Genomic DNA, 26,300 nt, shown 5'->3' with positions numbered 1-26,300 from the left:
GAATAAAAACTTCACATTTCCAATCTGCCCCTGAAATATGCCCAATAATTCTGTCTTCTTATCCTTCTCTTTCTAGTGTCAAAGCATATAAACAAATCCAAGTTGTCTTGGAACAAAGATGGCATTGTCCATGGAGTCAGCTATCAGGATGGGAATCTGGTAATCCAGTTCCCAGGTTGGTACTTCATCATTTGCCAACTGCAATTTCTCGTGAAATGCCCAGAACATTCTGTTGACCTAAAGTTGGAGCTTCTCATCAACAAAGATGTCAAAAAGCAGGCGCTGGTGACAGTGTGTGAATCTGGAGTGCAAAACAAAAACATATACCAAAATCTCTCTCAGTTCTTGCTGGAGCATCTGCAGGTCAATACCACCATATCAGTCAAAGTGGATAAATTCCAGTATGTGGATACAAACACCTTTCCTCTTGAGAATGTGTTGTCCATCTTCTTATATAGTAGTTTAGACTGAACCATTTCTCCTGGCCTTCAGGAAGAAAGCAACTCTCTACCATACAGTATTCATCCATCAAACACTTGGGCAAAAAGAAAACTCAAGACCAAGACTAAAACCACAAAGGGTATTAAATAACACGCTTCTCCTTCTTGTCTCTTGGGAAGATACAGCTCCAGGGTTAAAAAAAAAAAAAAAAAAAAAAAGAACAGTTTTGAATGAAGTATCTTTCAAATAGAAGGCAGGGAAGCAAGGCAGTGTGGTGGGAAAAGTCCCACATAGGTATCAGAAGGGATGGATTCATGCCCTGGCCCAATCATTAACTCACTGTATGACCTGGAGCTATTCCTTTCCCCTCCCTGGAACTCTGGATCCATGTCTGAGAAGTGAAGGGGCTGGATTTGAATCTATCCAAAATCTCTACCATCTCAGAAGACCAGGATCTCTCATCCCAGACCTGTGAACTAAGATCCCAAGCAGTGTTCTAGAAGCCCCGTAACCAAAGGAAAGGCCCTCACACCAATATAAATCCAATGATACTAGTAGTATCTGGCTGCATGCCACCTCAGCACAGTCAGAATTTGGGGACAAGACTCATGGTACCTTGCCAAATGATGTGAACAGTGGGATCTAAAATGTATAAAAGAAAGGACTGCCCAACTGACCATCCTGAATCTAAAAGGCCTCCTGGTATTTGGAAAACCACCTGACCAGGCTTGACTCCATTCAAGTTAAGATTGACAGTAAGTCAATAGCAGACACCTTTTGTTTCTTGTGGGGAAGGGCTGTGCATTCTGCAAATGCTCCATCAGTGTGCAGTGGTCATGGTGATGCAGCCATTTGGTCAGGCAATAGCTGCCGTCATTTCTCACATGATCTCTCTTAGGGAACCATTTCTGTGAAGGGTTATTAAGGCCCCAAAGTGTTGTTGATAAATGATTATGGCCCTGTAAATGGTGAGAAGGACTTCTGAACAATGGTAAACTCCTCTCCTGAGTTGGGTAACCATGAGATTTCTCTAGCTCCATCAACCTACCTTTACATCCATCCATCATTTCCAAGGAGCACCTTATCTGTTTGAAAGAAGGACCATTCAGCTTGAAGTATAAATCCTCAGAATTTATGCTTCAGAAGAAAAAAGGGACCCTTAACTGCCATGCAAAAGACTGGAGCAAAATTTGCATTTTTCTCAAAAAAAGAGGAGGGAAAAGAAAAATGTAGGAAGTCGGGTGCATTTGTCAGAGAAAGACTAGAAAAAAGTGTAAAAGAAGAAAGAAAGAAAAAAAAAGACCCAGTCTTGTTGGTATGGATGAGAAAGAATTGGAAAAACAAAATAGCTAGGGAAAAAATTTAAGTCATTTGCTGAGCAGCATAGTATGTTAACCTCCTCTTCGGCCTCCTCTATGAAATATTCAGTAAAGTCTACATTTCTCATAACACTTTCTATGAGTAGATTCTTTGGGAGGAGCGGGCATTAGAAGTTTTGAATTGAGCAAGCCAAGTATGTTGCAAACACAGAGACAGGTTTCGAGGACCCAAAACTAGCAAGTAAGGGGGTATGTGGCATTTGAGTTATACTCTAACTCAGAAGGACAAATGAACCTTGTTTAAGCCAACTCATGCATTCTTGAAAAGGTATCTCCAATCTAAGCTTGTATAAACTAAGGAAATTTTCTACTGTCTCATACTCAAACTTCAGAAAGAATCCCATTCCTTCTCTGAGCAGAAACACCTGACTTTTGCACTTGAGTGATTCCTACTCTCAATCTCTGTCAAGCAATGCTCTGAAAGCCAACAGCTGAAGACACAGGACATTTAAAGCAGTTCTGTAGCAAGACAGAAAAAAAAAGGTAATCATTAGCAACTCAACTGAAAATAATAGGGAGTGGATAACCTGGAAAGTTTAAAACTAGATTCTCTTACTCTTTGAGGGTTAACCAGCCCTTGGGAATGTGGTAGTATCTATGCAAATAAAATAAATAATTTCTCTAACTGGGAACCCAAGCTACCCGAAACATATGTCCCCTTGGGCAAAACCCAACTGGAGCTCAGTCAGACACACACACACACACACACACACACACACAGTATACATGCGGAACTTGTATAGAAGGATGATGTGTGAGTTGATAAGAAACTATCAGTGTAGATGTGTTCCTACCCTTGAGAAATTTATAAGACTTTCTTTCTCCAAAAAGTTTGGTAACTTTTTCTTCACCCAGTCTGTCTATCACCCACTGATGCCTCCTCAACTTACCCCAGTTCCCTCTTAAATTCCCCAGTCACACAAAGGTTGGCTCAGAGGAGGGCACAGCATGCCCAGGAGGGTTGATAGGAACAATCTGTAGAGGGAGGAAATAAGGAAATTGGGTAGAATTTACCAAACAAGGGAGCCTTCCAGAATCCCTGGAATACCACTGATTATTCTGGCATGGGGGGACAAAGCCCTTAAGTTAAGAGGATTGAGAAGTCGTGTCTGGAAAAAGTCCTGAGAGATGAGCTAAACCAAAGTTTGAATGCAAGCCCACTAGAGGGCAGAGACATCAAGTCCTCACATGTGGTTAGCAGCAGAGCTGGGATTTGAGCTAGCAGCTGAGCCCAGCCTCCTGACTCCCCTCTCCATTATTTCCCACCAGCCTTTATTGGCTTTGTCCTGTAGTCTTTCTGTAATTCCTCAGGTCATATCTTTCCAGCCCTCCACCATGGTGGTCCCCAGCATTCAGGGACTTCCTTTGTTCTTCTTTGCACCACTTGGATCCTCCAGGATCATCATTCAAAATGAGACACAGATAGTCTGTAGATTCATGGTCAAATCACAGAAAAAGGTCAGGGTCCCGTATAGAAAAGTATAATCTCTCAGAAACTGAAGAAATAATTTAAAAATTAAAAGCTTACTGTTTTAATTTGAAGTTATGCATGTGTGTATATATGTGTGTGTATAATATATGTATACATGTACACATATGTGTATGTATGTGTATTATATACACACATGTTTGTGTTATATATGTGTGTTTTATATACACGTGTGTGTGTGTGTGTGTGTGTGTGCATACCCACTTTGCTCTAGTAGTTGTTTTACAGGTCACCTGCTTAACCTGTTGTCAGGGGAGGAAGCTTGATTCTTGCTCTGGGCATTGCAAAATGTATATACACTTGTATTTATTTTTAATTATGAAAAGAACAGAAAATAATTTCTTCCAGTGCCTCACTGCTTATTTAATAACTATTAATATTTTGCCATATTTGCTTCTGCTTCTTTTTAAAAAGAAAACATTGCAGATAGAGCAAAGTCTCATTCCTCCATCCATTTCCCTGTAGCCTCCCCCAAGAGAGCCACTGCCCAGAAGTTTGCACACCCCCTTCACTTACATAATTTTTTAGTTTTTTTCCCATAAGTATGTATAGTACAATTTTGTGTGCTTTAAAATTTTTAATAAATGATATCATACTTCATATCACATTATGTGACTTGAAATTTTTCATGTAATGTTAACTTTTTGATATTTATACAGATTGACACACGTAGATCTGGCTCACCTATTTAACTGCTTTATCCTATTTCATTGTTTGACTATGCCAGGTGGTCCATGTTTCTATGGATGAACATTTAGTTTGCCTCTTGATATTGCTACAAAGAACATATCTCCCTGAACAGCTCCTTCTATTCTTCTATATAGCAAAAATACTCTTTGAAAATTATAAATAGTACCCTGACACTACTGAGTCAACCTTGACTGATGAGGTTAGACCCGTCTGTGGTCACAGCTCATGAGCTGGAGCTTTGGAATCTAAAAAGCTCTTTCCATCTTTCCTAGAACTTCTGTGCTCTGAACATCCATTCCACACACAACTCCTGAATGCCAGTGTGGTATGCTCCTAGGACCCCATGCCAGGTGCTGGTTCGTGACCCAGCACGGTATGAGCCATGGCTCCACCAGGCTGCTACAGAATCAGCTCCAATTAACATGGGGTCACAAGGCACTCTGGAGCTTCCCTGGATCCAGTTCTTTCTCTAGAGAGTAAATAAAAAACACCAGAAAGCATGAAGGATGAGCACAACCCCAGGAGGAAAATTCTCCCCCAAGACCAAATGTCCATATTCCTTGTGGTCTATTCCAGACCTCTTTTCTCTTCACACTCCATGCTATCTCCCTGCATGGCCTAATCAACTCCCCCTGGTTTCAATGGCATCTTCTTGCCAATGACTGCATAATTGGTCTCTCCAGCTTTGCTTTGCTCCTAAAATTCAACCCCACATATTCAGTAGCCACTGGGCTCTACCCATTAGTTATTTCTGAGACCTTACAATGGAAGATTGGCACTCCACATCTAGTGTAGTGGCTTTCAAGTGTGTTTACCATGACTCAGGAGAAGAAATGCTCTACTCTGCAAACAAAAATGTGTACACACACACACAACTCTAAGACCAAGGATACATTAAGCAATACTTACCCTAACTGCTCATGACTAAGAAAAAAAAATCTTGTTGTGACCACCTGAATAGATTTGATGATGCTGTCATGAGTCACAACCCACAGTCTACAAATGCTGTTGTAGTGTGACTTTCCCTGCTCCACAAGTTGGAAGGTTCAAAATACACTTTGCTAATTCTATTGCAGCTTGGGTTCTAGAAGAGTTTAGTACAAGATGGACAAGATTTTAGAACGTTGTCCACTTTTCTAGCAAGCCCACTTCTGTGGAAGTGTTGGGTTTTCTGCAGGTGGCATTTGCAGAGGCTCCGGTGTTCAGATATGAGGTTGGTGGGTGCAGTGAGTCTGAGCGTAGGGACAGGAACATCCACTCTGATGACATGTCTGTTGCAGATTAGCAGTGGTTCTAGATCTGGCAGCAGTAGCTGCTTCCTGATTATGGTGGTTTCCTGTTTGAAACAGTGGTGTTGTGGCTCTAGAGGGGCAGCTTCCTGATTGCAAGATTGTTGAAAAGACAGCAGCCAACCAAGCAGCCCTGTTCTGTGGGACAGCATTAGAGGTTTCTCCTGAAAGCCCAACCTAGATTCTGTGTCTTCAGCCCTCTTGGCAAGTCTGTGATAAATGCCTTCCTGCTAAACAAGCTGGCATGACGTCTGTTCTCTGTAAATGATCCCTGATGGATACAATCTCAACATGTAAAACTGACTTCAAAGTACTCACCCCAAACTTGTCACTATTCCTATGTCCTAAATCTCAAGGATGATCTGAGTCTTTCACAACCCTTCTTTCCTATTATTTATCCAATCAATATCTGTCTAGTTCATCAAGTTCTCTTGTCCTCACCAGCACCATCTCACCTGTGTCACCCTTGTCACCTCCTAACTCACATCCTGGCTCCTGTCTTACCTCTTACAAATCCCGTTTCTAGATAGCACCATCATTCTGGGGACTGAGTAGTAATGACCACCTATCAAGCTCTTCCATGTCCTGCACTTTTCACAACACACTCACTGAATCCTCAAAACAGCCCTGTGAGGCAGGTATTGTTATCCCCACATTGTGCACAGTGACATTGAGACTCTGAGACGTTGAGTAGCACGGCCAACATCACACAGCCACTGGGTCATAGAGCTGGAATTCAAGTCCTGATGTGTGAACATTTCCCACTCCAACATTCCATTCTCCAACCACTGTGGACCCAGCAGCCTTCCTAAAATCTAAGCTCTCTAAACCAGCTCCCTCCACATCAAGATCTTTCTTTCCTCTCTCACTTCATGCCACCTCCCACCTTGTGCTTGATACTCAAATCACATTGAACTTCTCCCAGTTCCTCAAACCTTTCATGTTCAGTCTTGCCACCAGGTGTTTGGAAGTGTTCTTCCTTCTGCCTGGAATATTCACTTCACTCTCTCTCTCTGGCTAACTCTCATCATTGTTCTGATCTCCTTAGAGAAGCCTTCTTGACTCTTCTGGCCTCACCTAATTCCCTGCTGTCTTCTTCCCTATTTGTCCTGTCCTTGTGGGCATGATGCTATTTACCCTGGTTCTCTTTATGTACTTCCTCTCTGGCATCTAAACTCCTAGAAGGCAGGAATCCTGTCAATCTTATTCAGCACTGGGTCCTCACAGCCCAGCCCATCCCCTGGGACATAATAGCCGTTCAATAACTATTCCTTAAATGAATAATCAAAGAAAATCTCTAAAAACACAGACCATATTCTAGGGAAAAGATACCAAACAAGCCACCCAAAAGAGAAAAAAAGACTAAAAATTCTCTAAAAAGTATAGAAATGTGAATTGAAAGCCACCTTTTCTCCTAGAATGTTTCTCAGCACTCAAGAGAGTAAGAAAGCTATTAAAGAAAGGGGAAATGTCCAGACGCCAGAACCCGTCTGTGCCATCTGAGAATTTGGAAGGCAAAAACAAAAACAAAACAAAACAAAAAAAAAAAAAAAACCCTTCACTTGGATTATTGAACCCTCTCTATGAGCTAGGTGTACCATATTCGCTATATAATCCATTTCCCTTCCTGTCCCTATGAGATAGCTATATGCTATTGTAATCATTGTATAGGTGGGTATACCCACACTGGAATTTAAATCAAATTTTGCTGCATCTTAGAATTAACTGAAAGACTTAAAAGAATTTTTTTTAATGCTTATTTGTTTTTGAGAGAAAGAGAGAGCACGAGCAGTGTAGGGGAAGAGTGGGGGGACAGAGGATCCAAAGCAGGCTCTGAACTGACAGCAGAGAGTCCAATGCAGGGCTCGAACCCACAAACCATGAGATCATGACCAGAACCAAAATCTGAGACTTAACTGACAAAGCCACCCAGGCACCCTTCAACTAAAAAACTTTGTAATGCCTGATCCCCAGCCCACAGCCCAGACCAATAAAATTAGAATCTCTGGGGTTACTACCCAGGCATCAGGATTAATTTAAACTCCCAAACTTTAAGTTAAGTTTGAGAGTTAGTGGTTTAAAACCTCACTATCTGTGTTGTGCCCTGAACGCATGCCAGAGAGCTTGTTAAAAATACAGAATTTCACATCCACCCAGAACTACTAAATTTTGATAAATCTATGAGATTGTCATTCAGGAACACTGAACAGTTTGAGGACTGCTGATTCAGATGACTTTCCCTAGTAAGCATAGAAGAGTTCTCTGAATCCCTTATGCTTCCCCGTTTCCCCCCAGATGACTTTGGGAAATGGATTCTCCCTCCCCTTCTGCCATTTATGCAAATATGAGGGTCTAGACACTACCAAAAACAACATTAAGTCACAATGATGGTATTCAGTTGTAATTATCACTGAGTTTTAAAAAATTGCTTTTGGTCCAGATCTTTACCTTGGGCAGTTTGGGCAAGAGCTGGGACAAGATTGTAACTAATATGTTGAAAGCTTGGGATGTAGTCCAATGTAGGGGATGTACTTGCCCTATGGTGGAGGAAAGAGAGAACCAAGTCTGGGGGTGGCACATGGGAATGGACGGTTTGGAAACCTGAGTTTGAATCCTAACTCAGACAGTGATTAACATGAGAATCTTTATGAGTCACAGACACTCTCTAAGGTTCCTCAACTGTAAAATAAGAAGCATAATCCTTTCCAAAGCTGTGAGAAGAACATACAAAAGCTTGGAAAGTGTACAAATGTGAGGTCTTTTATTACATTCAGTATCTGCAAAGGAGTTTCACTGTGGGAGAGGAGCAGGAAAAATCTCAAGGGCAAATATGAGGGCAATGATATTTCCTCAAACTCACTGAAGTCATCTCCATCTGCCTCTGGAAAAACCAGCCATTGGGCCAACAAAGGTGTTCATGAGGCAAACACCCAATGAATGCTTTCATACTATCGGGAAAACTAGCCCGGATAAGCCTATTGAATATTTGAGAGATGGAGTACTGGGGGTGACCTCCCTGTGTCTCCCTCATGGCAACACTATTCACATACTGGAATGTTGGTGTTTGTGTGTCTTTTTTTTCCACTTAGGATTGAGCATCTAGGAGCAAGAATTCACCCCAAGCCCCAGCATTTAGATCAGTGTCTAGCACAAAGTCAGCACTCAAGAAATGTGTAGATTCATTTTCAGTGAGATAGGGAATTACCAGCTGAGGGTATCAGCTCAACTAATCAAAAACATGCTGCATTGCAGTCTGATCCAGCTTCGGGAACAGAAAGCTCCAAGTGAAAACCAGCTGACATATCTCATCATTTTGTTCCCACTGCTGGGGGCCAAGGAAACATAATGGCCGTGACCTTTCTGACTTTGCCTTCTGCTATCACAACTAGTTCCATTTTAACAGCTGGCCTGGTGCTCTCAGCACCAGGGGCCGAAGTAGTTAAGGGAAGAAAGGCCACCACCCATCATGGGATTGACACATCAAGATGAGGAAAAGTCAAGAAAATGCTTAAGGAAGCTTCATTCCTACTGCCAAAGTGACTTTCATGCACTCAAATATATAGCCCTCAACTGAATCTGACATTTTCATGCTTCTTTTTCATTAATTACGGTGTGTTTACTTAAATAGCTTTATATCACATAAGTGTATATCATCACTGACACTGACTGAGTGCCTGCTTGCCAGGTTCCAGGCATCATTATTGAAGCCCTTGATACTGTTGTCTATTTCATTCTTATGCTGTTTTATGAGATAAAGGTTGCCATTCCCATGTTACAGATGAAGAAACGGAGGCTCAGAGAAATGCATACATATGTCTAAGTAGCTCAGAAGCCAGGGTGTAAATGCTCACAGTCTGACTCCAGAATCACATCCCTAATGACATTGCACTACTCCCTCTGAAGCCACCTGATTTTGCATATGCTGATCCCTTTGTCTACATGGTTCTTGCCCTCCTTTCTCTGCTTGGTTAACCTGACCTCATTCATAAAATCTCAACTCAGAACTTATTTATCAAGAACCATTCCCAGGCTAAGTTAGGCATCCAATTTCTTCCTTGACATCCTCACTTCTATCTGAATACTTACCATCCTGTACTACAATTATTTGGTTGCAAGAACAACATTTAAAAATAGTTCTCTTTCTGCCAGTATCTACAAAATAAAGTACTTCTTGCTTCCAAATTGTTTTGGTTTGATCCTGCACCATTCACATCCTACTCTGGATTCTGGAAGGGACCTTGCTTTTTTGAGGCCACTGACCCTACAACCCTGAGTCTTCATGCTGGCTGCTCCATAAATGCTGGCGGCTTCTCCTCTTGGTCTCTGGCCCCTCTAAGTGGGAAATCATGAACTTGATGACACCAATCACTGTATGCCTACTTCCACATAGCTAAGAAACATCTCACTCCCCACAACCAGAATTACCTAGGCCTTTTCATGACTTAGAGTCTTGGCCCAACTCTTCCTGGTCCCGGAGAGAGAAAGAAGTGTGACCACCCCCAACCCAAAGTGCCAACTCATTTCCTGCCCAGAATTAACCACTTCCCAAAACGAGTGACTGTATGAACATCAATTCCCTTCAGGGGAAACCCCCCCCCTCCCACTAGGCTGTCACCTTACCTTATGACCCCAACCTGACAATCACCCAACAGCCTGACATTGGTACCCTCCCCAAAGTTTATGTGACTCATCCTTACCTACTATCACCTTGTTGTTCTGGGACAGTTCTTGACACATGGTAGGCATTTGATATACATATTTGTTGAATAGATGAATGATTGAATGAATACCATATTAGATGTCTGCATAGTACTTTAGAGCTTATAAAACTATTCTTTCAACTGACATGAGAGAATTAAGCCATGCACTCAGCTGGTAAGGGGCAGAGCTGGGATCCCCTGGCATTATAATTTCTTGTCCAGACTATACTATATTTTGAGGTCAGCAAACTATAGCCTCTGGGGTGTCTGCATGTTTTTGTGAATAAAGTTTTATTGGAACACAGCTGTCTCCTTTCATTTATTTACAGTCTATGGCTGCTTTTGTGTTATGATGACTATAAGTTAAGTAATTGTGCCAGAATGAAGGACAGCCCCTATAACTTGCAAAGCCTAAAATTCTTACTATTTGGCCCTTTATAGAAAATATTTGTGGGGCACCTGGGTAGCTCAGTCAGTTAAGCGTCCGACTTCAGCTCAGGTCATGATCTCATGGTTTGTGAATTTGAGCCCCAATGTCGTGCTCTGTGCTGACAGCGCAGAGCCTGGAGCCTGCAGATTCTGTATCTCTCTCTTACCCCTCCCCTGTCCACACTCAGTCTCTCTGTCTTTCTTTCTCTCTCTCAAAAAATAAACATTTAAAAATTTGTAAAGAAAAGGAAAATATTTGTGGACTCTACCATGTATTATTGATGGCTCCATATGTGTTCAGATATGCACACTTGTACACCATACATCAAAAATTTGCCCACAAAGAGTACCATTTGGCCACTGTCTTTACCTGAACTTCTCAATGTTGTCTATGAGAGGGGAATGTGAAGTGTTTTGGAATCATATAGAGACCATGTCTGTAAGTGCTGAGTAAGAGGTTCTATGGACAAATGCAAGGGCTTTGACCATGGTAGTATCAATCCTAACAATGTGAAGAAGTGGCAAACTAAAAGAAGATCTTAGATTCAAGTCCACCCAAAGCAGTGACAAGGGATCACTTCCAATAAAAGAGGACAGAAGAACCATGAAAAACAGAATAATTTTAAAATCACAACTTGGACGCCTTAGCTTGAGGAAATTCCTACACACCATTGTAATGACCCAATTCAGTCTAGTTGTAGATAATACAGTAGCTGACTATGAAACAGGGTTCTTGTTGTAGTAATAATAGTAGTAACAGCAGTAGCGATAGTATATAATCTTGATGAAAGTTGCCAGGAGCTTTCTAATCTCAGAAGCTTAAATTAAATTTTGAGCACAAAAAAAGGTTTTTCTTTGTTTTTTTTTTAAAAACACATTAATAGACCTCTTAGTTACACACAAAAAAAGTGAAGATCATATTTTACCTAAAAGTGGTTTGAGATGTGAGGAGCTGAGCTTCTTTATAATCGTGAAGACCTTTTTAATGGAAATGTCCCCTTCTAAAGTAGGGATTCAAAATGTAATGCTCCAGGACAATTTTTGGTTCTTAGATTTGTATAGTTTTCTTCCATCAGCTACCCAGGGGAGTTTGGAAGTAGAGGCAAGATGGTAACTGAAATGTCTTCCATTTACATTAGTAAAGGGAACTTAAGTAACTATCTTTGAATTATGGAACCTCATATATGGCTATTTTCTAGACTAAATTATCTAGACTTCCAGAAATATACTGTCAGGCACGGGATCCTATGCAAACATGGGGCCAAACCCAACACCATGGATGGTAGAACATTGTAAGTGCCCAAAAGACAAGGTACCATTCTTGTTCTTTGAATCAGATGGTAGGTACTTATGAAATATTTATTGATTTGAATAGAAACTAAAATCACCTTTTAAAGAATTTCCTATATTGAAGTTTTCCTTTTTAGTTCAATATCTTTCCATCTGGAGATGTTCTATATTCATTAAATGAGCTATCTGTGCATATATTTTTTTAAATAATTAACCCAAGGCTCCTTTTACATCTTTTAGGTTTTTTTAATCTTTATTTATTTTAGAGAGAGAAAGAGAGAGAGAGAGAGAGAGGCAGAGCACGATCAGGAGAGGGCAGAGAGAAAGGGAGACACAGAATTTGAAGCAGGCTCCAGGCTCTGAGCTGTCCACACAGAGCCTGATGCAGGACTCAAACTCATGAACTGCAAGATCATGACCTGAGCCAAAGTTGGACATTCAACCCACTGAGCCACCCAGGCGCCCCTTAAAGCTCTTTTCAAATAAAGGACTAGCGAACAGAGCTTTCTGTTTGAGAAGACATGTGGTATCGGGAAAAATTGTGAAAGACTGAACTTTAAACAGAGTACTGACTAGCTCATGAATTCAGATTATTTTAAGCTTTCATTGTCTCTGAGATTTTTTACCACACTGAAATTGTAGAAAATTGATAGTAATGCAAATAATTCTTGTCCATAAAGATGCAAATTGTGTCCCATGCATTGTAATTGATTATAATTCTGTGGAAACTGACCAGTTTTGCAAGTTTTTCATTTATTTGTAACTCCCTCCCTGACCCAGAAGCATCTATTAGCATCTGCAGAGAAACTTCTTTGATAAACATTGGTCTATAACTTTTCTGCAACTAACTCAACAATGCCAGATATAGATAGATGATGATGATGATGATGATAGATGATATCTAGTGAGTGCACACACAGTAGTGAGTGCAGTACAGATTTACAGTATTCTAGTGGTTCAGCTACTTTTAAATATTTTTGTTGGAGAAATATGATTATTTTGGTATTTCAATCCAAATATTGAAATACGGAATGAAGGTAAATATTGCATTAAAAAGGAAGTATTACTAGGCTCATTTTATTGACACAGAGAAATCGAGACTCAGAGATGAAAATCACCCAGCTAATAAATAAATGGAAAGACCAGGACTCCAACCCAGATATTCAGGAACAAATTAGTTTTTATTCTATTTCCTGAAAGTTTTCTTCATCTTTCTCTGAATACTTAAAGAAAGTAAAATTTCTGCATATTAGAGACACATCCATAATATCACAACTTCAAAAAAGATTAGGCCGGTGCTATTTCAGAAATATAGTAGGAAAAGATCCCAATATTAATATTTTACTGTGCTATTGCAGACAGTAAATTTGATTAGCACAAAGGAAATGTGAGGAAAGTACAAGACCCAGATTTGCTTTTATAGAGCTTAAAAACTAATTTGGAAAATAAGCTCTATGTCCCCAAAACATCCTGATTAAAGTATAAAATGATATACTGAAAAGCCCAACAAATGCAATGAAATGAGCTAATAATAATAACTAACACATAATAAAGTCTTACTATGAGCCGGGCATTAGTGTTAGTGCTTTTACGTTCAAATAACTCTTTTAATCTTCATAGGTATCCTATGTGGGTGGCCCTCATTGTATTTCTCATTTAAAGATTTGGAAACAAAGTCCTGAGAGGTTCATTTACTCTAGGGTCTCTCTGGAAATGTCCAACTAATGGATGGAACACCTATGATAGCTGTGAGGTTTGGCTTTGCAGAACCTCACTCTTGGCCCTTCAGGGAAGAAAGGGGATCCAGAGGACAAGTTAGATGTGCATACGTGGTAGTGCTGAGAGAAAAGCTAATGCCTTCAAGAAGGGAATGGTGTTGGACAGCTTCCTGTTGGAGGATGAAGCCTGGCTAAAGCACAGCAGGAAGACTGTGGCCAGGGCAATGATAATAGAAAGAAGGCCAGGGTAAGCAGAATGGCCCATGAAGACTATACCTTGAAAATATCTTGCTTTAACAGAATTTCTTTCATTCTTTGTGACAAATTTGTTTTATTTAAAAGTAATGCAACCAATGGTATGGTGACAAATGGTAGCTACACTTGTGATGAGCATAGAATAATGTATAGAGATGGTGAATCACTATGCTGTGCACCTGAAACTAATGTAAGATTGTGTGTCAACTATATTCAAATTTAAAAAATTAATAGAAATGCAAATGATAAAAACAATGCAATAAAAAAGTAAAAGTATTGCTTGCTACCACTATTGACGTTTCAAGGTAGAGAAAGATAAAAAGTAGCAAGCCTTTTTTTCTTCTGCATCCAGGCTCTGAAACAAATTGAAAATTAAAGCAAAGATTAAGGTAGATAGGAAATTAAAATATCAACTTCGTTATTCTGAAGGGCCAGGTTGGGGGATGTAGCTTAGCTTGAGAGCCAAATGGGCCAACCCTGCTAGCTAGGCTAGCTGAATCCCTGATCTAGACATACTGGCCTGTCATAGCCAGTATGAATCCTGGACTAAAGCAGGGGTCTCCCAAGGGGAAGATGAAGAGAGGAGTCAAGAGGAATATACCCACAGTAGTCTTCCCAGACCTACCAAGCAGATAAGCTACTCCACCAATCCTCGTGGCAGGATAAGCAAAGAGAGACATGAAGTTGTACTAACTGAGCTTCCTTCATGAGAAACATCTGGAAAAGAGATGAAGCGTTCCTCACAGATACCCATAATTCTTTTAAAATTTCGTATTAAAACACAAAAGAATTTTATTTACAAATATCGACAATTAAAATCATACTCAGTGGTGAAATAGCAAAATTTGTCCACTGGTTGGTAACAAGGCAAGGAGGCCCATTATTACCATTTCTATGCAATACTGAACTGGAGTCCTAGCCAGAACAATAAGTGAAGAAAATGTATAAATAAGTATACACACACACACACACACACACACACACACACACACTGTAAAACCTTGGTTTGAGAGCATAATTCATTCTGGAACCATGCTTGGAATCAAAAGCACTCATATATCAAAGTGAATTTTGAGAACCACTGGCTCATTTGTGATCATGTGACATTCAGTGTCACATACTACTCATATTGCAAGACATCACTCACTTATGAAGTTAAAATTTATTAGAAATGTTTGCTTATCTTGTGGAACACTCACAGAACAAGTTACTCACAATCCAAGGTTTTACTGTATATATATATACATATATATGTATACACATATATATATTTTAAATATCTTTAAATGTTATTATTAAAATGTTTTCTATAGTATATCAAAGACACAACCATAAAAGAATGATAAATTGTCATTCATCTAAATTAATAACTTCTGTTAATGAATAGATACCATAGTGGATAAAAAAGCCACAAATATTTGGGAAGATTTCATATATATATATAATATATATATATATTATATTATATATTATATATATTATATATAGTATATGTAATATATATTATATTATATAATGTAATATATATATGACAAAGGATTCACATCCACAATATATAAAAACTTCCATAAGTCAACTAAAAAAAACAAACCAATCTAATTTTCAAATGAGCAAAACAGAACTTCAAAAAAGAGAATATCTGTATGGCCAATAAGGTTATGAAAGGTGTTTGATATCATTAGTAGTCAGAGAAATGGAAATTAAAACCACCATAAGATAACACTACACATGCTCCAGAATTGCTAAAATTAGGATGACAGACAATATCAAGTGTCGATGATGGTGTGAAGCAACTGGAAATCTGATAAATTGAAGGGGGAAGTGAAAATGGTAAAACCACTTTGGAAAATTATTTGGCAATATCTACTAAGGCTAAACATATGCTTGCCCTATGATCTAACCATTCTACTGCCATGCAGTCAGTCCTAAGAGAATTAAGGTCATATGTCCAGAAAAAGACAGGTACATGAATGCAACAGCTTTATTTTGTAATAGTCCCAAAGCAAAGATACCTCAAATGTCCCAACAGAATAATGGATAAATAAAGAATGGTATAATTACACAATGTAATCCTAGGCAACAAGGAAAGAAAAGCTACTGCCACGCAAATAATATGAATGAAACTCAGACACGAAAGAGAACATCTCATTTTATTCCATTTGATGAATGGAATACATAAATGTATGATTACATTTATTTAATGTCCAGAACTGGTGAATTAATCTGTGTTGATAGAAGGCAGTAGAGTTTATGGGGAGGAGGGCTGACTATTGATTGATTGGGTATGAAGGAGATTTCTGGGAAGATGAAAATATTCTAAATCTATTCTGAGTGATGGTTACACGGGTCATATACATCCATGAAAACTCATCAGTGTTCCTTAAGATTTGGTCATTTTTACCACAAATGAAAATTTTAATTAAATTCAGAAATTTTTAAAAATTTACATCCAAGTTAGTGAGCATATAGTATAATAATGATTTCAGGAGCAGAATCCATTGATTCATCCCCTAGGTATAATACCCACTGCTCATCACAACAAGTGTCCTCCTTAATGTCCCTTGCTCATTTAGCCCATCCCTCCACCCACAACCCTTCCAGCAACCCTCAGCTTGTTCTCTATATTTAAGAGCCTCTTGTGTTTTGTCCCCCTCCCTGTTTTTATATTATTTTTGCTTCCCTTCCCTTATGTTCATCTGTTTTGTATCTTAAATTCCACAAATGAGTGAAGTCATAAGATATTTGTCTTTCTCTGACTAATTTCACGTAGCATAATACACTCTAGTTCCATCCACATTGTTGCAAATGGCAAGATTTCATTCTTTTTGATTGCCAAGTAATACTCAATTGTATACACCTATATGACATCTTCTTTATCTATTCATCAGTCAATGGACATTTGGGCTCTTTCCATACTTTGGCTATTGTTGATACTGCTGCTATAAACATTGGGGTGCATATTGAAACAACCCAACGGTATCCTTTGGATAAATACCTAGTAGTACAATTGCTAGGTCATAGGGTAGTTCTATTTTTAGTTTTTTGAGGAACCCCCACACTGTTTTCCAAAGTGGCTACACCAGCTTGCATTCCCACTAGCAGTGCAAAAGAGTTCTTCTTTCTCTACATCCTCGCCAACATCTGTCATTGCCTGAGTTGTTAATTTTAGTCATTCTGACAGGGTAAGGTGATATCTCATTGTGGTTTTCATTTGTATTTCCCTGATGATGAGTGAGGTTGAGCATTTTTTCATGTGTCTGTTAACCATCTGGGTGTCTTCTTTGGAAAAGTGTCTATTCATGTCTTGTCCATTTCTTCACTGGATTATTTGTTTTTTGGGTGTTAAGTTTGATAAGTTCTTTATAGATTTTGGATACTAACCCTTTATCTGATATGTTTTTTGCAAATATCTTCTCCCGTTCTGTCAGTTGCGTTTTAGTTTTTCTGATTGTTTCCTTCGCTGTGCAGAAGCTTTTTTTTTTGATGAGGTCCCAACAGTTCATTTTTGCTTTTGTTTCCCTTGCCTCTGGAGACGTATTAAATAAGAAGTTGCTGCAGCCAAGATAAAAGAGGTTTTTGCCTGCTTTCTCCTCGAGGATTTTGATGGCTTCCTGTCTTACATTTAGGTCTTTCATCCATTTTGAGTTTATTTTTGTGTATAGTGTAAGAAAGTGGTCCAGGTTCATTCTTCTGCATGTCGCTGTCCAGATTTCCCAACACCATTTGCTGAAAAGACTGTCTTTATTCCATCGGATATTCTTTCCTGCTTTGTCAAAGATTAGTTGGCCATATGTTTGTGGGTCCATTTCTGTGTTCTCTATTCTATTCCATTGATCTAAGTCTCTGTTTTTGTGCCAGTACCATACTGTCTTGGTGATTACAGTTTCGTAATACATCTTAAAGTCCAGGATTGTGATGCCTCCTGCTTTGGTTTTCTTTTTCAGGATTACTTTGGCTATTCAGGCTCTTTTCCGGTTCCATACAAATTTTAGGATTGTTTGTTCTAGTTCTGTGAAGAATGCTGGTGTTATTTTGATAGGGATTGCATTGAATATGTAGATTGCTTTGGGTAGTATCGACATTTTAACAATATTTGTTCTTTCTATCCAGGAGCACGGAATCTACATATTCAATGTCGATTGGAAGAAATATTTTTAAAAAGAAGGGGAAAAATGCCACCTATTATCATTTCAATCCCATCCCTAAAGATGACATCTAGCAATTATTCAATGTGTACCCTTTTTCCTATGCTTATACATTCTTACCTTTCTTTCTCTCTACTCATCTATTTACCTGCCATATTCTGCCAAATTTCTGTCAATTGTAAAATGTGCCATCAATTTCTGTACCACCAAGAAAGAACGACCACTATCAATTAAACTGTAACACACCACACGTTGTAAGAAACATCCTAATTTCAGAGACATGAAAATATGAAAAATGTAAGTCTTAGAATTGGTAATATACATATACACACATATATATAGCACATATACATTTTCTTTTACAAAAACGCAGTCCTGCTATACATACTGGTCTATGATTTGCTTTTTTGCTTATGCATATAGCAAAGATATCCTTTCATGTCAGTGCCTGCAGATCTGTCTTTGCTGTCATTGTTCTTTATTCTTTTAAATTACTGTCTAGTATTTCTTTGTGCAAAGGTAATTTTCAAACCATTTCTCCATTGATGAACAGATTGTTGAAGCTCTTGCTATTTCAATAAACCTGCCATCAACATCCCTGAAAAATACATCATTATGTACCTAAAATACAGTGAGAATTTTTTTATCCATTAGGTTACTAAAAGTGGAATTTAATGTCAATGGATATGGGCATTTAAGATTTTAAGATATCATAAGTTATCATTCACAAATTTTAAACAAATTCACTCTCTACCTAATAGTGTAATGTGTTACCCACCTCCCTCACTTCAACAGCCATGAGTACTACCAATATTTATTATCTTTGCTAATCTAAGGGGGATTATATGACCTTCTATTGACATTTTATTTGGCATTTAAAAATAACTTACAGGTGCTGGGTGGCTCAGTTGGTTAAGTGTCTGACTTCAGCTCAAATCATGATCTAACGATTCATGGGTTTGAGCCCCACATCAGGTTCTGCTCTGACAGCTCGGAGCCTGGAGCCTGCTTCAGATTCTGTGTGTCTCTCTCTGCCCCCACCCTACTCACATTCTGTTTCTCTCTCTCTCTCTCTCTCAAAAAAAAAATTAATAAAACATTAAAAAAATAACTTAGGTACATGTCTATGCTAATATGAACTAGACTTTAGAAATATTGCCATATTAATTAAACATATTTGAACATAAGCTAATGACTGTGCTGTAGAGAAGACTTCTGTTTTGAAAAGTGGTTATGATTGGATAAGGTTTTCTATGGGAATTCGTTGCCCTCAGAGTACTTGCCCTGTCCTTACCCTTTGCTGAGGGACATAGTTCTAGGTACCTTCTTAAGTACAGGAAGCTACATTCAGTACCCAAGTCATTGCCATTTGGCTTTAGGGAATTTGAGTAGAGACAGGTTACCCTATACAAAGGCTGGTTACCTATAGTGCAAATTTGGCTCTGCAGAGACAACAGGGAGTAGATGGGTACACATCTCTATACTGCTTTGTACATCTCCTAATCTCGCTCAGTCCCTCCCCCAACAAACTCTTCCATGACAACCCTCTAAAAATCCTACTCTGGGGTCAGCAAATATTCATAAATCATCAACTTTTCTTGGTAAGTTCTCTTTGCCTTAGCTGAAATCTGGCTGTTCTCTGAGACACTATTTCTCCTATAGTCTCTTGAATGGAAGGTGCTTTGTTCTCTCATACCCCACACCATCAGAGTCTTAAGATGGGGAAGGTGTCCTCCTTGTTCCCCATTTCTTCTTCCAAACCCTCCTCCCCCTTACTCATAAAACAGTCTCTGGTGAACACACATCCTTGTTGATATTATCTCCTGACCTCCTGACCACTCCCTTAACCCTTAAAGAACTGAGCCCCTGACTGTTTCCTCTTCATTCCAATTTCTGTATCATTCTCACTGGTATCAACATCCACACATAACCCTGTCCAGCAGTTTGGTCTCCTGCTCCTTCACGTTTTCCTTCCCCCTATCTAGGCTACCCACTGCCATGGTCACATCCTCAATTTTTCCACCAATAGAAACGATATTATATGTAAAATATCAATGTGGGGCACCTGGGTGGCTCAGTTGGTTGAGCGTCTGACTCTTCATTTCAGCTCAGGCCATGATTTATGGTTTGTGAGATCAAGCCCCACCATGTCAGACTCTATGCTGACAGCATGGAGCCCACTTAGGATTATCTCTCTATCTCTCTCTCTCTCTCTCTCTCTCTCTCTCTCTCTTTCCCCTCATCCACTCGTGCTCTCTCTCCCTCTCAAAATAAATGAATAAACATTTTTTAAAATAAAAATTAGGGTCACCTGGTGGCTCTGTCAGTTAAGCATCTGACTTTGGCTCAGGTCATGATCTGGTGGTTCGTGAGTTCAAGTCCCACATCAGGCTCTGTAATGGCAGTTCAGAGCCTGGAGCCTGCTTCAGATTCTGTGTCTCCCTCTCTCTCTGCCCCTCCCCGACTCACACTGTTTTTCTCTCTCTCTCTCTCAAAAATAAAAATAAACATCAAAAAATTTTAAAAAGAATAAAAAGGAAATAAAAATTAAATAAAATATAAATGTATACACTTCAAACTCTGACCACCCCATTCCATTGTTCCAAATCATATGCTCTAGAACAGCCCCCCCCACCCTACCACAATTCTTTGAGTTTATCCTCCAATCCCTACCATTTTCTCAGCACCCCTTAGTCTCTCCTGACTTTGTCTTCTTGCCCATCCTAGATTGCATGAGCATTTGTTTTAATTACTTCCTGGCAAATCTCCCCAAATTCCCTGCCCATGGCCCATCCATCACTCTGGCCTCCACATACCAAATATCCACTTCCTCTGAGGTATCACCCAGCAGCTATATGTTGCTGGAGAAAACAATCACACAACTGGACTGACAGGGTTCACATTAATGTAATGGTCCCAGGTATCAATGGGGTTTCACAACTGCCCAGAGGGCTGACCATCTTTCTCTCACAGGCTGACTTTCCCACTCACTGAGGTGAATAATTTCTCTCTCCTTATGTCTCCACACCTCTTCCTCCAACCAGTTTCAGCTTATGACCTTGCCTCATACTTAGTTGAGAAAAATACAAATTACCAGAAGCAAACTCCCTCAACTTCTCACCACCCATGCTCAAGCCTAAAGTATTTGTACTCATTCTCTCCTTCTTTTAGGCTATTATGATGAAGGAAGTGTCATCAAGCCTACTAAAAGCCTTTTGGACTCTGAATTCCATCCTATGACTTCTCTCTCAGCTTCCATAACACCACAATCACCTGGGTTTTTTCTTCCACCTCACTGGGACATTTTATTCAGTCCCTGGCTGCTCCTCCTCAACCCCCTGAGCTTAGAATTCTTTGGAGGATCTTTCTTATTTCCTTCTATAGTCTTTCCCTCCATTATCTCTTCTGTGACCACAGCTACAAGTGCCAGCTGTATGCTGTGACTACTAAATTTATATCTCCACTTCAGTTAACTAACTCCTCTGAGATCCACTCTTACAAATTCAACTATTTGACATATTCTCCCTGATATTTCAAATATAAAACGTTTCAAACTCCACATCTTCTATTCTCCATACCACTTCCCACTCTCTGGACTTCCTCAGATCTATCCCATCAACTCAATTACTCAAATAGAAAAATTACCCTTTCGCTAACATCCAACATCCAAGCAACCAATAAGTGTCTTGTGCTACTCCCTAGTGAGTGCTCTCATTTTTCCTCTTTCTTCATCTCTACTATCAGCACTGTAATCCAAGCATCATTCTCACCTGGATTACTAGAATAGCCTCCTGCCTCCCCTCACCTCTCCCTTGCTGCCTCCTCACCACCCCAATGCATCTTCCACCCATGAAAAATGATCTTTTTAAGATAAAAATTGGATTGTGTTGGTTTATTGGGCTCTCTCTCTCTCTCTCTCTCTCTCTCTGTCACAAACACACACACACACACACACACACACACACACACACACACACTTTAGGACCCATGCTATCTCATTAAATTTGGAAACTCCAGAACCTCGCTCAATACTGGCACTTAACAGAGGGACCATAAATTAGATGAATCAGGGAAGTGGAGCTATCAAGGAAGTCTGTAATCATCTGAAATCCAGGCACAGTGAGCTGAGACATTTATAACAGAATCAGAAACCAAAGCGCAAATGTAAAGGAAGAACAGTCCAGAAGTAGCAGACAATATGAAATAGATAAATCATCAGAATTGGAAAGTGTTTGGCATAGTGCCTGACATTTAACAGACATGATTATTATTAAAGAGAAATTTGTACATGGCAGCTGAAACAGTGGCAGTAGTCAAGTGTCATTCTGGGAAGGTCCTGAACTTTCCAGTACTTTCATGATGAGCCAGTCTTTTGGGAGTCAGCTGTGTTACTGAGATTCTTCTTCCTTATTCCTATGCATATCGTTGCATCAGGCTGAGGGATCTCCTGAGTTTCCTGAGTTTGAGTTGTCTATCCAAGTATTACTCTAAGATTGAGCATCTCCTGAGTTGACCTGGGAAGATTTCCAGTTATAACTGAAAAAATAACACACCAATAAAATCTATATGGTCCTTCCTGGAGTTACTGTTCTGTCTTTTTCACAACTCTGTCCCTGGTGTCAATGCACATTAGGAGCCTGGAAAGTATATATTGAAATGGATTCAACTGACTAGAATGTTCCAAGAAATTTGTTAATTCTGGATTTTCATATGATTTCCCCCTTTCTCTTAAAATAAAAGATGGAAATGAATTCTGGCAGTTTATTTTGTAGCTAATGAAGCTTTAACTGCAATGTGTCCAAATGTGAAGTCACTATTAGAATGTTACTTGGACAGACAACCCAAACTCCAGGGAACTCTTAATAGGACACATGTCAGGAGTGCCCCCTACATGTGACTGCATGCAGTACCATGATACGAGGGCTTTTCTAGCAGAAACCAATAATACCCACCACATACTAGAAAAGCTGACCTGTCCGAAGTACCTCTCATTGCTACATTCTGAAAGGGGCCTTAAACAATCACCTACTGTTGTTGTCTTATAAAGTTGAAGTTCCCAATACTAAACCAAGATATGCCAACCAAATCAAAGCAAATGTGATGGTTTAGGTTTTTCAATTCTCTCACCTCCAAATTCCTATCTTATAACCTGTGGACTTTCACTCATGTAGCTGAACATTGGAACCAGTTTCATGAACTGGAAACAGCATGGACATCAGAGCCAGAATCCCAATCACACATTTACTGCTTTGCTTTGAGGTCTTAAACAAAGCCACTTAACATGGCTGAGTTTGTTTAGTTATCTAATAAGTGGGTATAATTATGCCAACCTTGTAGTGTGTTTGAAAGGATTACAGGTAATGTGAGATCCTGCAACCTGGCTCACAATACGCACTCAATATTAAGAACAATTAGATATCCATTGCACAGGGGTAGGTTTCTTTCACCAACTTGACTGTAGACCTCTAAGACAACATAGTTTTTTTGTTTTTCTAATTTCCTTATTTTCTACAATGTAAGCGCTCAATAGCCAGATATGAATCATGGCTACTATATTGGACAGCCAGGTCAATACTATCTTTCTTTGAAGAAATTATTAAGATATTTTTAGGTTTAAAATCTCGGTGAGGATTTGTTCCATAGATGCTTTTTAAAAGATTTTTTTCTTTGTTTGTAGGGTTCTTTGTACACTGATACTAAAAATATCTCCTAAATTATGTCCATGTCCTCTTTACCTTTGCATCTGCTGGATCTGCCAAAGATCCAAAGAGGTGTAACAATTTTCCCCCTATAAATTTGAGTCTGTCAGAGTTCTTCCTTCCTTCCTTCCTTTTTCTTTCTTTCTTTCTTTCTTTCTTTCTTTCTTTCTTTCTTTCTCCTCTTCCTCTTCCTCCCCTCCTCCACCTCATTCTTGCTCCTTCTCCTCCTCCTCCTCCTCCTCCTCCTCCTCCACTTCTTCTTTTTCTTCTTCTTCTTCTTCTTCTTCTTCTTCTTCCTCTTATTCTTATTCTTATTCTTATTCCATGGATTTTTTGAAGATTTCTTTTTTCTGTATTTTACTATTATGTTCTTTGATGCATAACTATTCATGACAGTGTATTCCCTATGGACCGCATACTCTATCATTTCAAAAGGTTCCTTTTTGACCTATTCAACATCTTCGGCCTTGAATTATACTTTCCTAATAATACTGAGATCTCTCTATATTATTTTGGATGGCCTTGGCTTTTACGCCTCTGCTCAGCCTTATAATTTCAATTCCCCATGTCCCTTTATTTTAAGTCTGTTCTCTGAATCACTTTAAAGTGAGTTCAGTAGTGAATCTGTGAGGCTAGAGACTCTGATGAAAGAATCTTCTTTTCGACAGCCACATTATCTATTGAGTTTTGAAGAGCCATGAAGCTCCTTAGCATATTCTTAATAACATTAATTCCCTATATATTTATAGCACACTTCAGCCTAGAAATAACTTTTTATTTATTATATTTATAATCTTCACAACCACCTTTAGAGTAGAAAAAGAAGATGTCACTCATGGTGATTCTAAACATAAGGTAGTACAAGCTGCTCAAGCATTATAATAATGAGTATAAATTAGCTCAGGTATTTCCAGGACAAACAAACTAATTCAGTGAAGGAAAGTAGATCAGACAGACATGCAGATCAGGGGAATGGAGTAACTCCTGGAGAGTTGTGCCTTTGCACTTTTTTGTTAAGTATAGGGGTTTGGCCTTTTATTTATTCAAAAAATATTTATTGACTATACCATATACTAGAAATTATGTAAAACAGTGGGAATATAAAGTTGAATAAGTCATAATCCCTGCTCCATGACACCCACAGTCTAGTTTAGTGGTTCTCAAATTTGGCTGATAAACAAAACTGACCAGAAAGAATTTTTTCATTACGGATTCTCTTGGTCCCCCATCCAGGCACACTCAGCAATCATAAGGCTGAAATCCAGTACGCATTAAAGCTCCACAGTTTCGACCAGAAAGAATTTTTTCATTACAGATTTCCCTGGTCCTCCCTCCAGGCACACTCAGCAATCATAGGGCTGCAATCCAGTACGTGTTAAACCTCCACAGCCCCAGATGGAGTTGAAAACATTAGACCTTCAAGTAAACAATAAACTATTGGTGCACTTAGTAATTCCTACAACATTTTGGCTCATACCATTTCATTTAAGTCTCAGTGCAACACAGTGAATCAGAACTTGGTTATATCCACTTGATAAGGATGATAATTGAGAAGCAGAGTGGTTTTCCAAGTCCACAGTGAGGGAATGACAAAGCTTAGTCTGGAACTAAAATTCATTTCTCTACGTCCTATCCTCTTCGATCTCCATCCACACATCATGAAACCAAAGAAAGGAATGGCAGTACCAAATAAACTCACCTGTCTTTGTCTAAGGCTTTGCTTTCAGAGGGGGGTGGGGCAAACTTCTAATACTAGATTCTTGGCAAGTAGCTCTTAATAATATACAAAAATATCAACTTATGGAAATTTGTGTCATTCACTTCCAAAATGTAAAGAAAGGACTCACATGTGTTTCTTTCTGAGGCCTTCAGACAGATCCTCATGGCTCACTGGAGACCTATAGACCACACTTGGAGAGCCACAAGCCTGGGTGACAATCCTGTGAAAAAGAAAACTTGCTTGAGTTCTTCATATCCCAATAGGTGGGTGAGTCATGCCACATACCATAAATGGAAGACACCTAGGATTTTATGTGCAGGTACCTTGGGTTAGAGGCAGTGATTCACAAGAACAACTCACCTTTGGCTTTTCTGAACCAAAACCTCTGGGAGTGAGGTCTGGACCTGTGTGTTTGTAACAAAATGCCCTTAGGTACGTCTGTGCATCCATTGAAACCTGCCCATTTAAAGGTGCAGATCCTGAGAGAGGCAAGAGATCCCTTCAAGGATCCATGGGGAATAAGAAGCTGAAGAACTAGGACTAGATCCCAAGTCTGGAGCCCCAGGCCTGACACATAACAGCTGTATTGCAGCTGTGGACTCCTCAGCACCATTGCTCCACTCCAAAGGACTGTGCTGGGCAGGTGAAAGGTGGAGGGAAAAAAATGGAAAGCCTTGATTGTTGCCCTACTCTGGAAAGCTGCCTTCCAGAGAACCTGAATGTCCTTTAACTCATGCCAGTGATTTAAACAGGAAGTTCCTAATCAGGAAATGATAACCATGAAGCACAGTGCTGGGGGTGGAGTGAGGGGGCTGGGTAACACTTCATCCAGAAACCTGCTTCCCTTCACAAACCTTGGACTCTACCTCCATCTTTGTTTGACAGAATAAAATAATGGTAGTTTGTCACCTGCTTTGACTCTTACCATCAGGTATGTTATTTTTCTTTAAAAATTGACTCCTGGGGCACCTGGGTGGCTCAGTCGGTTGAGCGTCCAACTTCAGCTCAGGTCATGATCTCACAGTCTGTGAGTTTGAGACCCATGTTGGGCTCTGT

At 39.5% G+C, this 26,300-nt stretch overlaps 1 protein-coding gene and 1 long non-coding RNA gene across 3 annotated transcripts in view; one reads left to right on the top strand and one right to left on the bottom strand.

The window, feature by feature from the left end:
• The window catches only part of TNFSF8 (TNF superfamily member 8), a 28,358-nt gene extending 25,913 nt beyond the window's left edge, over positions 1-2,445 (top strand). Inside the window, exon 4 of the mRNA XM_040482108.1 lies at positions 77-2,445. Coding sequence (XP_040338042.1) covers positions 77-471 — 395 coding nt within the window. The 3' untranslated portion in view covers positions 472-2,445. The remainder of the gene's footprint in view (positions 1-76) is intronic.
• Positions 1-25,461, bottom strand: part of LOC121034890 (uncharacterized) — a 131,034-nt gene extending 105,573 nt beyond the window's left edge. For both annotated transcript variants that reach the window (XR_005792656.1, XR_005792655.1), the window contains exon 1: positions 25,372-25,461. This is a non-coding gene — a long non-coding RNA (uncharacterized LOC121034890). The remainder of the gene's footprint in view (positions 1-25,371) is intronic.
• Between the last annotated feature and the right edge of the window lie 839 nt (positions 25,462-26,300).

This window comes from Herpailurus yagouaroundi, unplaced genomic scaffold (genome assembly GCF_014898765.1).
Source record: "Herpailurus yagouaroundi ecotype Mexico unplaced genomic scaffold, PumYag 160, whole genome shotgun sequence".
NCBI lineage: Eukaryota > Metazoa > Chordata > Mammalia > Carnivora > Felidae > Herpailurus > Herpailurus yagouaroundi.
The sequence above is the reverse complement of the archived record's forward strand: the minus strand, read 5'-3'. Positions and strand labels throughout refer to the sequence as shown.